A 14,621-nucleotide genomic window follows, 5' to 3' on the forward strand; every position below is an offset into this window, starting at 1 on the left:
AAAAGTCAAAGACCATCCGTAAGAAGGAACAACCAAGTAAGGGTTTAGTGGTCCTACCTTACATCAAGGACACTTCAGAGGCACTAAAAAGAATCTTTACTGCTTACGGTATAAACACCTGCATCAAGCCCACTAAAACCTTGCGGCAATTATTGGTGTCTCCAAAGGACAAGACTAAAAAGGAACATGTATGTGGAGTAGTGTACCAAATTCCTTGCCAGGGCCAGACCAACACAGGCCAATGCAAAGATTCATATATAGGGGAAACTGAGAGATCACTCAAGACCAGATTTTTGGAACACAGAAGACCTAGTTCCAGCACATCAGAGGTCTCCCAACACATCCACATTGAATCACCCGGTCACTCGGTTAACATAAATGAAGTGAAGATACTGGACACTGAAACCAGATATTTTGAACGGGGAGTGAGAGAAGCTATTTACATCCGAGCACTCAAACCATCACTAAACAGAGACGGGGGACGATACAAACTTCCAGGCACCTTTGACCCCTTATTAGGCTCACGTGTCCTGTAAGGTCACGTGTGCTGAATAGTGGGTCAATCTGTTGACAAAGACTGAAGTGTACAGTCGAAAATTTCAGGTAAATTTTCTAGTTGTGTTTGGAACAAAAGTTCAAATTGAATACTATGGTTTACCAACACAGATGAATTTCCATTTGAAAACAAAAGATATTATTTCTAACATCTTTTATTAGTGTTTTGCAATGACCAAGTTACAAACACAGGCTTGGTCGATGACTAAGTTACAAAGGCTTGGTCTATGAATGGTTCACATTGTTTCATTAATTTAACATTCAAAATAAAAACTTATTTGTCATCTATATTATCACTTTCAAATAAACATAAAGAGAATGACAAACCTCCACATAATCATACAAGCAGTTACTATGTGCTTCCAAATCAATGTCAGTCATTTTGAAAGTAACTTCTGCTCCCTCTGGGACCTCTACAACCCATATACACTCTTCACTGTGTGGATGTGCATTGGGCCAATCAGGTGATATTATCACAGCAGATTCATCTGTTAGTCTTCCACCACAGGTAGCAGCTAAGACAAGGTCACACAATGAAAGAGAGAGTCTTAACATAGTATACCACTTCCGGAATTTAGGGGTGAACAATATTAGCTTTAAAAAATGACAGGATTTAGGTCTTCTTATGATCAGTTTCATTATCTACTTTTTCAGTTAAATAAACCCCAATCAATATATCTCTACTGAGAACTAATGGCTAGTGCATATTGTCATGGAAATAACATGTGACATCAGTATGACCAAACTTTAAATGGTACATCAGGGACTCTGCCTCTTTTGATAATAATAACTGGAATCAAGATTATCAACATAATTAACTGGGGATCAAGATCCCTGTACATGTAATCTGGTTTCTTTAACTAATGAAGTATATACATGTATCATAAAATATGAAAATAATACATTGTTTCCGAATTCCAGATACCCCTTTCAAGTACCGGTAAATATCATAAACTGTGAAGTCAATTTCCAGTATGCTGATTGAGTAAATATTATATACTCCAGACACATCTACACTGGTGTACATAATACTCACTGCTTCGAGCTTTCTATGTTAAATAAACATCAAGTACAAATCATTTATTATAAACCTCACTGTTTCCAGCTACCCATGTTGACTAAGTGCACTTCATGATCATGTTCTGGTATACATATACTTACTGTTTCCAGCTACCCATGTTACATGAAAACCATCATCAGAATTGGTTGCATCTGAATGGAAGTGAATGTAAGCGTATGGACCAGAGGTTGTAACAGGGCTTGGAGTGATGGAACTGCACCACTTGCCAAGTGATGTTGAACTTTCTGTCAACCCATCTAGAATCTATTTGCAAAATACAAAATAAATCACATAAACTAACAATGGATTGTACAGTTAGTATTTCTGATAGAGAGATACAATCTCTGACATTCTACCGATAGATAAAGTGATCACAGTATGTCAATTCATTAAATCCATGATATTACAGCTTGTGTGTATCTTACACCAAGACAAGACAGACCCCTTGCAGGAAAAGCCCACTCACACTTATTTCTGCCTTTACATTAAAGAAACCAGCACCCCACAATGTCCATCTAAATGCCCACCACCACTCTTGTCAGAGCCTTCCAGTTATAGTCCCTGGTGGACCAACTTTGGAAGTGAAAGGTACAAGGTACAAGGTACAGTAACTTCAATACAGTATTGATTATTGTCATCAACTTGTACAATTTGGGTGATAAAAAAGGACAGTGACTTATCCATTTTGAAGATTTCCTCTAAGGATTTACTGAAAAGTCTCTTGTGATGACAAACAAATACCTTTATTAAACTTATTAGTCTGTTTTGCCATGACAAACACAAAGAATGACAATTATGTCCAACAGTTGAGAATATCCATCAGCAGAAATTAACCTGACAGGATTTTACCTTCAAGATATTCATATTTCTCCAACAACCATTTCTGAAATGTAATCACTAACAAAGTAATTACGTATTATTAGTAAAGAACCTACCTCCAGATAATCAAAACTACAGTTTTCGTGCTCTTCTAATGCCAGAGTTCCAAAGGCAACTGTTATAGTTTGTCCAGGTTCAACAGTGATGGTCCAGGTACAGTCAGTGTCATGTGGATAAACACCGGGATAACCTGGGGAATTGATGGAGCCATGTGACTCACCGGTGATTTCACCACCACAGTCTGTAGGTCAAATAAAATAAGTTAAAATTGATGGTGCGTAGTCAAGAAACGAAATTTCTGAATCTTTCAAAAAGATGATGCTTACAAAAAAGATAATTACTGAGTATATCAACCACCTTGAAAAAGTATCCTTGGACAAAGAGAGTACATATACCTTAATGAAAGTGCACTAGCTGCAACTAGGATATTTTCATCAAGTACCCAACTATATATTTGTTATAAATGAGGAAAGAAAAGTGACATGTGTAGGAGTTGAACCCACGTCCCCTAAACACTAGTCAGAGTGCTCTAACCAGCTGATCTAACATGCTAACTGGTAGATTCCGTGAATTGAACCCACGTCCCCCTAAACACTAGTCAGAGTGCTCTAACCAGCTGATCTAACGTGCTAACTGGTAGATACCGTGAATTGAAGCCATGTCCCCTAAACACTAGTCAGAGTGCTCTAACCAGCTGAGCTAACGTGCCAACTGGTAGATAACGTGAATTTATCCTGATGTGTACTTTCTTTCCTCGAAGCGGTGAGAAGTCAACTCGTTTTTTAAAACTTTTACCTTTCAAGCTAAGGATCTAAATAGATTCACAGGTCTCCCTGCCTAATGAGTGACCAACTTAGGAATCAGTTATTAAAGCAAAGAGGATCATACAATTATTATGATACACGGCTTCTTTAAAAATAGTTTTTGGGTTTTGCTATAAATGAAAGATATATAACAAATACTAACAAATTATAACAAATTCAAATTACTTTATGGTGAGTTTCTTGTCGATCACAGGGTGATTAGATTTGGACAACAGAGGAACTGCTATCCCCCACTTGTGTAATCTACCACATTGAAGAACAATAGATTTAGTTTAAGTCTATCTTCAATCCAATGGCTGGATTAGCAGTGTCATATTTCTAGTTTGATCTCCAAGTTGTTGTTGATCACTGAATTAAAGCTCTATGAAACATTCTATCTAAAACACTGACAACTGTGTGTATATACTTACGTGGGTCTAGACTTGTCCAACTAAGTGTAAAACCATGGCCACTGACAGCGCTATCACTCTTAAACCACATATATAAGTCATTATGTGTGGTATTAAAGGCATCTGGTTTAGTGGTGCCACAAAACTGACCAATCAATTGATATGTCGTGTCATAACCATCATGGATTTGTAAAAAATCATAGTTACAGTCCGTATGCTCTTCAAGGTCAAACTCAGAGAATTCCACATGTATAATCTAACATATACAACAAGAGCATTCACATATTAGATTCTATGTTTTGATGACAAATTGATGTTTCTAAGTCTTGTACATTCTGTCATGGTCCTACCAGTATCATTTAGCATTATCATCATAGTATCATATATACTCAAAGGAGATTCAAGTTCAGTCAGACTAGTACCGGTATGTCAAATTTAGGGGAAATGACTGTTGGTGATAAGGACCAACAGTTACCAAAATCTGGTGCTCCTTATTACCCTATGCAGTTTATGACATATATCTACAGCTATCCACCCCTAAACCCCCCCCCCCCCCCATAAAGATCAAACAATTTTGAACTTGAACAATGATACAGAATGTTGTCTTTTGCTGTATCAAGAGTACCACTAGTAGCTTACTTAAGCCTCAATGTATCACAGTGTATTACATCATGCACAAGCCAAGATATTATCTTTGAACAGAAAATATGGATTATATATACTGGTCATTCTATGTCACTACAACCGGTGTCCATGTCAGTAGTTCTGTGGTGCTCAAAATATGATTCAAAACATTCTAAATCAACATTATTTTTCCTGATTTTGCATGAATTATGCTTGAGGAGGTATAATATATAAATAATTATATTCCCCAATATTTTTCTTAACTCAGCCAGAAAATACTTGTGATCTAAGGGATTGTCACTACTCGTCCAGTGGTTGAAGTAACAAGGTCTCTTAGGTCACTCATATTTTCCTTGGTCGATCGAAGGTATGCCCAAGTTAAAAATAACGAGTTTAACAGCTGCATACCTTTTTCGTGGTAGTTCTTATTCTCCATGCACAGCTAGCACCATGAGGATAAGTACTACCTCCCTCAATTGGGAAGCTTAGAGTACCAGTTTCTGAAGCAAGCACACCGCCACAACCTAAATAAAATAAAACGAATATCTACCTAGATAAACATCAAATGTAACTTTAAAAGACATAAAGTACTGTATACCAACACTGTACAAAGACATACAGTACTGTATACCAACACTGTACAAAGACATACAGTACTGTATACCAACACTGTACAAAGACATACAGTACTGTATACCAACACTGTACAGACATACAGTACTGTATACCAACACTGTACAGACATACAGTACTGTATGCCAACACTGTACAAAGACATGTATGCCAACACTGTAAAAAGACATACAGTACTGTATGCCAACACTGTACAAAGACATACAGTACTGTATACCAACACTGCACAAAGACATACAGTACTGTATGCCAACACTGTACAAAGACATACAGTACTGTATACCAACACTGTACAAAGACATACAGTACTGTATACCAACACTGTACAAAGACATACAGTACTGTATACCAACACTGTACAAAGACATACAGTACTGTATACCAACACTGTACAAAGACATACAGTACTGTATACCAACACTGTACAAAGACATACAGTACTGTATACCAACACTGTACAAAGACATACAGTACTGTATGCCAACACTGTACAAAGACATACAGTACTGTATACCAACACTGTACAAAGACATACAGTACTGTATGTCAACACTGTAAAAAGACATACAGTACTGTATACCAACACTGTACAAAGACATACAGTACTGTATACCAACACTGTACAAAGGCATACAGTACTGTATACCAACACTGTACAAAGACATACAGTGCTGTATGCCAACACTGTACAAAGACATACAGTACTGTATGTCAACACTGTACAAAGGCATACAGTACTGTATACCAACACTGTACAAAGACATACAGTGCTGTATGCCAACACTGTACAAAGACATACAGTACTGTATACCAACACTGTACAAAGACATGTATACCAACACTGTACAAAGACATACAGTACTGTATACCAACACTGTACAAAGACATACAGTACTGTATGCCAACACTGTACAAAGACATGTATACCAACACTGTACAGCAATACGGTACTGTATGACACAGTAGCATACATTGTGTACACAACATGGTGATTACCTCACTCACTCACGCAAGTTAACACCAACAATTTCAAAGCTGTTACAATTTATACTTCCCAGGTTATGCAAAATATGTTTAAATTCTCATTACTTTTCCAGCAATTTAGATATTTCATATTCCGTACAAATTTATGTAGTGAAAGGGCAAAAGCTTTTAACACAGCTTTCTAACACTGTGTTGGAAATTGAAATGTCTATACTACATTAATATGAATTCATCTTAGATGGACTTGATGAAATGTGTCATGGACCAGGTATACTAAATGGAACTCGTAGGGAAACACAAAGAGCATCGGCACACACCTTGGTTTTGTTGTTCACAATTGTCACCAGTATATCCAGATGCACATGTACATGAATAGCCGTTAACACCATCAACACATGTACCACTATTCTGACATGGGTTGCAGGCACACTCATCCACATTGTTGTCACAATTCTGTCCATTCCAGCCTGGGTCACACACACAGAAATAATTAAATCCTTGTTGCTATCAAAACAAAAATCAACAATAACAGATAATGATATTAGTGGAATTTCAACATGATAGTTATTAACAAGAAAACTGTCAATTTGTATCTATGGTGGAATTTCCACATAGTTAGCAGTAACCGTAGACTGAAAGGTGACTTCAACAAAATTCACTCCTTTCCTTGGATCAACTAGCATAGTTTTATCAAACTAGTATGAATATTTATCGCACTGGTAAGTAAACATTAACTTATCATTCACTTACCTGATAGTTACCTACTGACACAGTGAGGTTATCGTACTGGTAAGTAAACTTATCATTCACTTACCTGACAGTATCTATTGACAGTGAGGTTATCATATTGGTAACTAAACTTATCATTTACTTTAAATACCTGACAGTATCTATTGACACAGTGAGGTTATCATACTGGTAAGTAAACTTATCATTTACTTACCTGACAGTATCCATTGACACAGTGAGGTTATCATACTGGTAACTAAACTTATCATTTACTTACCTGACAGTATCCATTGACACATGGGTCATCATCACATGTTGTAGATGGTGTTGTTAGCTCACAGCCATCAGATCCAAAACCATTACCAGTGTAGCCATTTGGACATGTGCAAGTACGATATGTATCTCCCAAAGCTACAGGTATATCAGAAAAACACATTTACAAATTTTTGCCTTGCCTATACAAGTACTAGGTGCCTTAGAAATAAAAATCTAACATTTTTGCAGGATTGGTACTTTGTTCAAAAAATAGTGCCAACGGCGCTGTACCACAACTGCATTTAAGGCATATTTGCATACATTTTTGAAATCTTTAGGGGGTAGAAAGGAAGACTTACCTGGGACTTCTGTACATGTTGCTAGTATATAACAACCACCATTATTCTGACTACAAATACCAACAAATCTGCAAGTCTCGCCATCTCCTTCATAAGCTGTAGAAAATTAATATCAAATACTTGATTTTTATTTTGAGTAGATTCAGCTGACCCTTATTCTCAAAACAGTTTGTTATTGATATCGATGCCTTTTTTTATGATATGACATGTTTTTATTCGTATTATATTAGGCCACTGGCCTTTACCAATCTGATTAAAATCTGATGTTAGATAGGCTGGTTTTCCTGTATTTACCTTTATTCCATCGTTATTGCGTCTTTTACGTTAGTTTTTTATTTTCCTGGACGAACGCCTTTCCAACGTTCGTCCAGGAAAATAAAAAACTAACGTAAAAGACGCAATAACGATGGAATAAAGGTAAATACAGGAAAACCAGCCTATCTAACATCAGATTTTAATCAGATTGGGCCTTTACATACTTAGTAGTTTACAGTAGTTTACCATCATATCTAATTATTAATCAGTGAAGCTGTTTTTTGAAAAGCAAAGTAAACATATCATAAAAGTTGGCTAATTGAATGTTCATGTTTTGTTGTTAATAATAATAAAACTTGTAGAGAACAGGTGGATCGAAAAAATAGTCTGGAATATACTTCCTTCTTATGTCATCAAATGTAGGACAGAAAAGACAAAAATGATATTCATCTTCTACTTCTCTATCTTAACAGAAAGGACAAAATCGTTCTCTTCTAGGGGATTTTCATCTTTCCTATCCATACTTTTCAATTCGAGCAGGATATGCCTTTTTTATGTTTACACACGGAATAATTTATGTGTACAAATTGCTATAAATCTCTAATAAAATAACTGTGGCAATCAGATGTTGCAAGTTTAGGTCAACTTTCATTGCAATATATGGTCACAGACAAGTAAGAAATTCTTGTTCGTGGTACAGTGGAATGGGTTGTTTCTTTATCCAGGGTTTTACATGACGCAATATATTGCATCTTTCACGCATAATTATGTACTTGGGACCCCGATAAAAATTACCACTGCGTTCCCTGGGATACACGAATTTTGTCGTAGTTAATACCCAGCAGGTTATACTGGTTGACCCTGTCATTGATGACTTGTATTTCCTAGATCACAACCAAAAAGTTTGTTCCAGGAGCTGCTGGTAGAATGTAAACTACATGAACATGTTGAACATAACAAAGTTGTTATTTCTAATCATGACTGATTAAAGACTGGACTTAAAGTAATATTTACTTGTTTTTTCATTTGCCACTTCAATTACAATGTAATTTTAAATTCAATTAAATTTTGTTCATGCTTATTTTGATGTCCATTGTCCTATTACCTCATTTATTAGATATCAATTCCTATATTTTGTGAATGCCCCCCCCCCCCCCCCCCACACACACACACACCCCGATTTCAGTTGGGACCCCCGAATTTCCAGACCTTGGGTCTCAAGGACCCCCATAATCCAAAAGTGATGTAAAACCCTGTTTAGCCTTACCTGCTGGACATGGCCCACACTCATGATATCCAACACGGTTAGTGCATTCCACTTTAGGTGATTCAGAGCAGCCACCATTATCAGTATCGCATTCATTGATGTCAGCACACTGGAAACCATTACCGGTGAAACCTGTCATGAAAGAATCAAAGAACGAAGGACTTATATGTAAAGAATGTTAAGTACAGTTATAATGTATGCACACTTTACTCTTTTAAATATGTGTAAGTTTATAGAACTTAATATTACAAATACTGGAAGTTTAAAATAGGTGACATGATGTCCTAAATTCACATTTTCACCGTCCGAGCACTGGGGCATAGAGTCTAATACAAAGGGTGGCTATTGATATGTTGTTTTGACCTGGAAGGACAAAGTGAATATACTGATGAGGCTGGGGTGTCTTTACCTACATAAGACAGTGGTAGTATGAAGAGGCCTCAGCCAGTCCATGTTGTAGGGACACAGTACATATGAGAACTGGGGTGGCCAACAAGATCAAGGACACATACAGTGACAAGGGGCTGGCTGGGCCTGTGTCCATGTCTTTACCTACATTAGGGATATACTAAATATACAACAGGGACTAGATGTCTTTACCGACAGGCCACAGTGACTAATAGTATGTACCAAGAGGCTGGACCAGGGTGTGCATGTCAATCTTTACTTGTAGTAGGGATAGAGTGCCTATAACAATGGGACTAGGTGGCTTTACATCCAGGATACATACAGTTACTATACTAGAAGCCAAACAAAGCTGGGCCATGCAGGGTGTCTTTAGAGAGGTGTAAAGGGACACATCAAGAAGAATACTAAGGGGGAGGGGGGCTGAGGTGTCTTTACCTAGAGGACACAGTGACTATACTAAGGAGACTGGGATGGCTTTACCTGTAGTAGGAATACATCAAGAATACTTAAGGGGGCTGGGCAGGATGGGGTAGGTAGGCCATGGTTATGTGCAGAAGGGATACAATGATTATACATGTACACAGGTGACTGGGTGTCTTACCTATAGGACACAGTGACTATATTACTAACAGGACTAGGGTGGCTTTACCTGCAGGACAGCTGCCACATACAAATCCTCCAGGATAGTTAATACAGGACACAAGTGGGTCATGAGAACAAGGGTAGGTCTGACTGTTAGTACACTCATCCACATCCTGGGTGCATGCTGGACTACTGCTATCCGGATCTACTTCCCAACCCTCATCACATAGACAAATATAGTTGGGCTGAAAATAACACAAACATCAATTTTTGTTTATTACCGAAACACAATTTTACCACTTAGTGTGCATGTACACTGTTTTCGCTTATGCAACTACACTAAGTGCCAATGACATCTGGAAACAACATGATTCTAGCTATTCTGCAATAAAAACTTGTTACAACCCATCACATCACAGAATCCAGAGTGGATGATGAAAACACCCACACTGTATAATGAGTGCTTGATAAAAATTACCACATCTATATTCTCAGCTTACAGTGTATAATCTACAACTACAAACAATGGCCCGTGATTTCCATAGACTGTGTAACCTTGCTTGATGATATGTGTGTGTTAATTTGCATGATGTGAGATAGACTCTCTCACAGTCCTCGAAGCTTCACATAAATAGCTAAAACTTGGGTTGTTTTGTATATATCTACTGCATAATTGTACTCATATACTAGTATCCACCTAACACATCAACAAAATGTTAGCTCTATGTGATCGATGAGGGCACACAGTACAGGGCTAGGGATACTGGGATACTAGTATATGAGTACAATTATGCAGTAGATATATACAAAACAACCCAAGTTTGAGCTATTTATGCGGAGCTTCGAGACTGTGAGAGAGTCTAGATGTGAGAAAACATTATAATGACAAAAACTGTCACTTCAGCATCATACATTATGTAGTTGAGATCACAAGCTAATAAGAATTACGCCATTGCAGACTGCGAACAGGAAATTGATAATACAGCGCCCTCACTCAAATTGGGGGTATCATCACCTCATAGTAAGTACCGTTTCCTAAGAGCTAAATTGTTCCTTATATTCTGTAGAAGTGCAAAATCAGGGACGTTTTTCGCATTGTTCAGACATCAAAGAAAGCAGCAGTGCTATATGATAAACCGAGTAACCTATACCATATATACCCCCAAGGTACACACACAGGAAGTAGAGCGCCACCATGGCAAATTTTGGAAAGGCCGTGTGACTACAGTTTCTTGAAAGAAACTTCCATCATTGCGTATTCCAATTCAACTTAATTCTATAACAATATAACCATACGTCTGCCAGTGAAGGTGCAGTGAACAAAGACATGAGGGTGACATCATTACTAATGTGACATCACCCACATAGCATAAGTCAGTTATAAGAATTTGTGCAACCAGTTTCTTGAAATAAATTTATGTCGTTATGTATTCCAATTCAACTTAAGTTTTGTAACAAATATTATCGCACTGAACAAAGACAACTGGGTGACGTCATAACTAATGTGACGTCACCCACATAGCATTAGTTTTTATAAGAATTTGCAGGACCAGTTTCCAGACTTTATACTTACCTCATCAGGATCAGACCTCTGCTCATCAATACACATACCATGGTCACACAGTTCACTGTGAGATCCTCCAGTACAATCATCATGTGATGATCTACAATGAACACCGAACCAGTTTGGTTTACAAGTACAACTATAAAATTAATAATATAAATGAAATTATTAAGTACATGTATAATAATAATAGTAACTGACTAATTAAATAATAATTATTTTTATTATTATTATAACATTAATATTATTCTTTCTCATCACAAATCATTGATAAAACGAATACATGCTGTAAGTTAAACATTGCCTTGAAGTATATATTAAAGCTAAATTTGAACTCCCTCCCCCACCCCCTCAATAAATTTTGTTGGTGAATGAATCAGTCGAAGGAATCGCCACATAAGGCATTGGTCATGAATATTGATTTAAGGTTTGAAGGTCATGCATAACTAATCATGTTGGCACACTACCTAACATTGACAGCATACTGCTCATGCACAAGGTGTTCTCCTACTCCCTGGGTTTTCAATGTTTATGACTCACTCGACTACGACACATGTAGAACTTGAAGCACAGTTTTCAATGTTTATGACTCACTTGACTACAACACATGTAGAACTTGAAACACAGTTTTCAATGTTAGACTCACTCGACTAGGACACATGTAGAACTTGAAGCACAGTTTTCAATGTTAGACTCACTCGACTAGGACACATGTAGAACTTGAAGCACAGTTTTCAATGTTTATGACTCACTCGACTACGACACATGTAGAACTTGAAACACAGTTTTCAATGTTTAAGACTCACTCGACTACGACACATTGTAGAACTTGAAACACAGTTTTCAATGTTTATGACTCACTCGACTAGGACACATGTAGAACTTGAAGCACAGTTTTCAATGTTTATGACTCACTCGACTACGACACATGTAGAACTTGAAACACAGTTTTCAATGTTTAAGACTCACTCGACTACGACACATGTAGAACTTGAAACACAGTTTTCAATGTTTATGACTCACTCGACTACGACACATGTAGAACTTGAAACATAGTTTTCAATGTTTATGACTCACTCGACTACGACACATGTAAAACTTGAAGCACGTGTGAACTCATAAATCATATTTGTGAAATGTAGTGACCTCATGAATATGTAAATTAAGATACTAATACACAGTGAACATCATCAATAATGGTAATGAGAAAGAAAGAAAGAAAGATAGATAGGAAGGAAGGGAGGGAGGGGAAAAAAAGAAAGACAAAGAAAGAAAGAACGAAAGAAAGCAAGAACAAACGGATGCACAAACGAACGAACGAAAGAGAAAGAAAGAAAGAAAGAAAGAAAGAAAGAAAGGAAGACAGACAGGCAGGTCAACAGGAAGAAAGGGAGGGAAGGGGGAAAGAATGAAAGAAAATAAGAAATTGGACAAAATTAGGAGTTCCGAAGCATACTGTGAAAGTACTGCATGTTTTTCAGATTTGAAATAAAACCAATTTACCTGTAGCCACCATCTGTATTATCACATGTAGCTCCATTTTGACAGCCAAGATCAGTGCCTCGATACTCAACACACTCATCGACATCTGATTCGCATGTTGTACCCTTTAAATGAGAGAAAAAAGTAATGGTATGAGTCCTGAAGGCAGTAAGGGTTATTGAATAGCTTTCTATAATACTTTAAAAGTGATTCTAAATGCTATATACAACAAACTTGACATTTATTATCCTTTAGATGTCTCTTAACCAATAAATGCAAAGTGAACTATGCAAAAGTGCATGATGAGATAAAGAAAAAGAGTCAAAATGAGCAGTCAGCAGCTGACTCGAACAGGTACAATCTTACAGTAATCTGCTATGACGTCTTAGAGGGCTAAGTGTTCATTCTGTAAAGTACTTCACAGTGACAGACATTAGCAGCTCTGACTTTTAGACTCATCAAATTTATGAGATTCCCTATTGCGATGATAAAACTAATACAGAGTATTGCTAGAGTTACCCACGACAGTATTATAGTAGTCAGTTTGGGGTTGAATGAAGGATTTGTAAAACATGATACGACTTCCACTGTCCAGTAGGCAAGTAACAGCTAATTCTAAGCAGCATGGCAATACTTGAACTTATTTTTCCTGATACCTTGCTGTTTATGTGGCTAAGGGTTCTAGGTACTTCCTTGTAAGATGCTGGTCAGTTGTTGAACACCCAGCAGTCTGTCAGATTTGAATGATTTAAGTGAGCAATCAATTGCATCTTTAGGAAGTCTGTGTCTGGTACCGATTAGCCTTAGACCCTTACGGTCTTATTTGCATTTACAACCATTGTATTATTGATACACCATGGGTTCACATTTTTATAGCAGTGTTTAGCTTTTGTTTGACATTCAGAGAGTTTAACATCACTTTCACTCATGCATACAACAATATTTCTGGAATGTACTTTGTTTTCTATTTTAGTAAAAGTGCTTTGTTATCTAAGAGACAGGATTTTTTGTAGTTTGTTTCATTTGTTCTTTTGATCTCACTGTACCTTTAATGACCCCCCCCCCCCCCCCCCCCCCGAAATATTAGTGTATGACTGTTTCACACTAGAGTAAACAACTCAAGCCTAATTGTGCCTAATAAAGCAACTTGAAGAAATTTGTAAAATAATTAGTGGGCATTCCATGCCATTCTCAAATCTCACGTGCAGTGCATAAGATGGATATTTGGTCTATAATAAGACTTGTTACTAGACGTCCTCCTTTATACAGGGGCCACATGTCCAGTTTTCTAGTATGTGGGAAATTTTATAATATAATACACATACTCCCCACTGACCCCCCCCCCCCCCATACTAGAATAGATTCACCCATACAGCAATGCAATCCATCTACCAGTATATATATGTTTTTTAAACAATACACCCAGGTTTCAACCATTGCAATGGAAGGATGTTTGAACAAGTGCCCACCCCCTAATTTGAGAAAAGGTTACAATGAAAGCGCCCACGGCAGACTACCGGTAACACAGTTAAGTCTGGTACTTACCTTCCAAGCCTCTGTACATCGACATTGAAACTTTTTATACAGATTGACACATGTGCCTCCATTTTTACAAGGATTGCTAGTACATTCATCAGCACTGAGATCCTGTCAAGAAATTAAATCTTATTTAATATAATATCATAATTTTTCCAATCACAAGGAATTCGAGCTAGAATTGACTTTGAATCAATTGTTTGAAAGTGGTACATAAAAAGTTGGTCTTAAAGAAA

The 14,621-nt window shown here is 37.1% G+C and overlaps 1 protein-coding gene across 1 annotated transcript in view; it reads right to left on the reverse strand.

Moving 5' to 3' along the window:
* The window catches only part of LOC144447588 (cubilin-like), a 110,036-nt gene that overhangs the window by 50,527 nt on the left and 44,888 nt on the right, over positions 1-14,621 (reverse strand). Inside the window, exons 5-17 of the mRNA XM_078137665.1 lie at positions 14,395-14,496; positions 12,871-12,974; positions 11,377-11,506; positions 9,871-10,048; positions 8,814-8,945; positions 7,292-7,387; positions 6,955-7,088; positions 6,266-6,452; positions 4,740-4,855; positions 3,729-3,963; positions 2,551-2,735; positions 1,717-1,879; positions 883-1,070 (exon numbers count right to left, since the gene is read on the reverse strand). Of these exons, the coding sequence (XP_077993791.1) occupies positions 883-1,070; positions 1,717-1,879; positions 2,551-2,735; positions 3,729-3,963; positions 4,740-4,855; positions 6,266-6,452; positions 6,955-7,088; positions 7,292-7,387; positions 8,814-8,945; positions 9,871-10,048; positions 11,377-11,506; positions 12,871-12,974; positions 14,395-14,496 (1,950 nt within the window). The remainder of the gene's footprint in view (positions 1-882; positions 1,071-1,716; positions 1,880-2,550; positions 2,736-3,728; positions 3,964-4,739; positions 4,856-6,265; positions 6,453-6,954; positions 7,089-7,291; positions 7,388-8,813; positions 8,946-9,870; positions 10,049-11,376; positions 11,507-12,870; positions 12,975-14,394; positions 14,497-14,621) is intronic.

The sequence above is a fragment of the Glandiceps talaboti genome, chromosome 16 (assembly GCF_964340395.1).
Source record: "Glandiceps talaboti chromosome 16, keGlaTala1.1, whole genome shotgun sequence".
NCBI lineage: Eukaryota > Metazoa > Hemichordata > Enteropneusta > Spengelidae > Glandiceps > Glandiceps talaboti.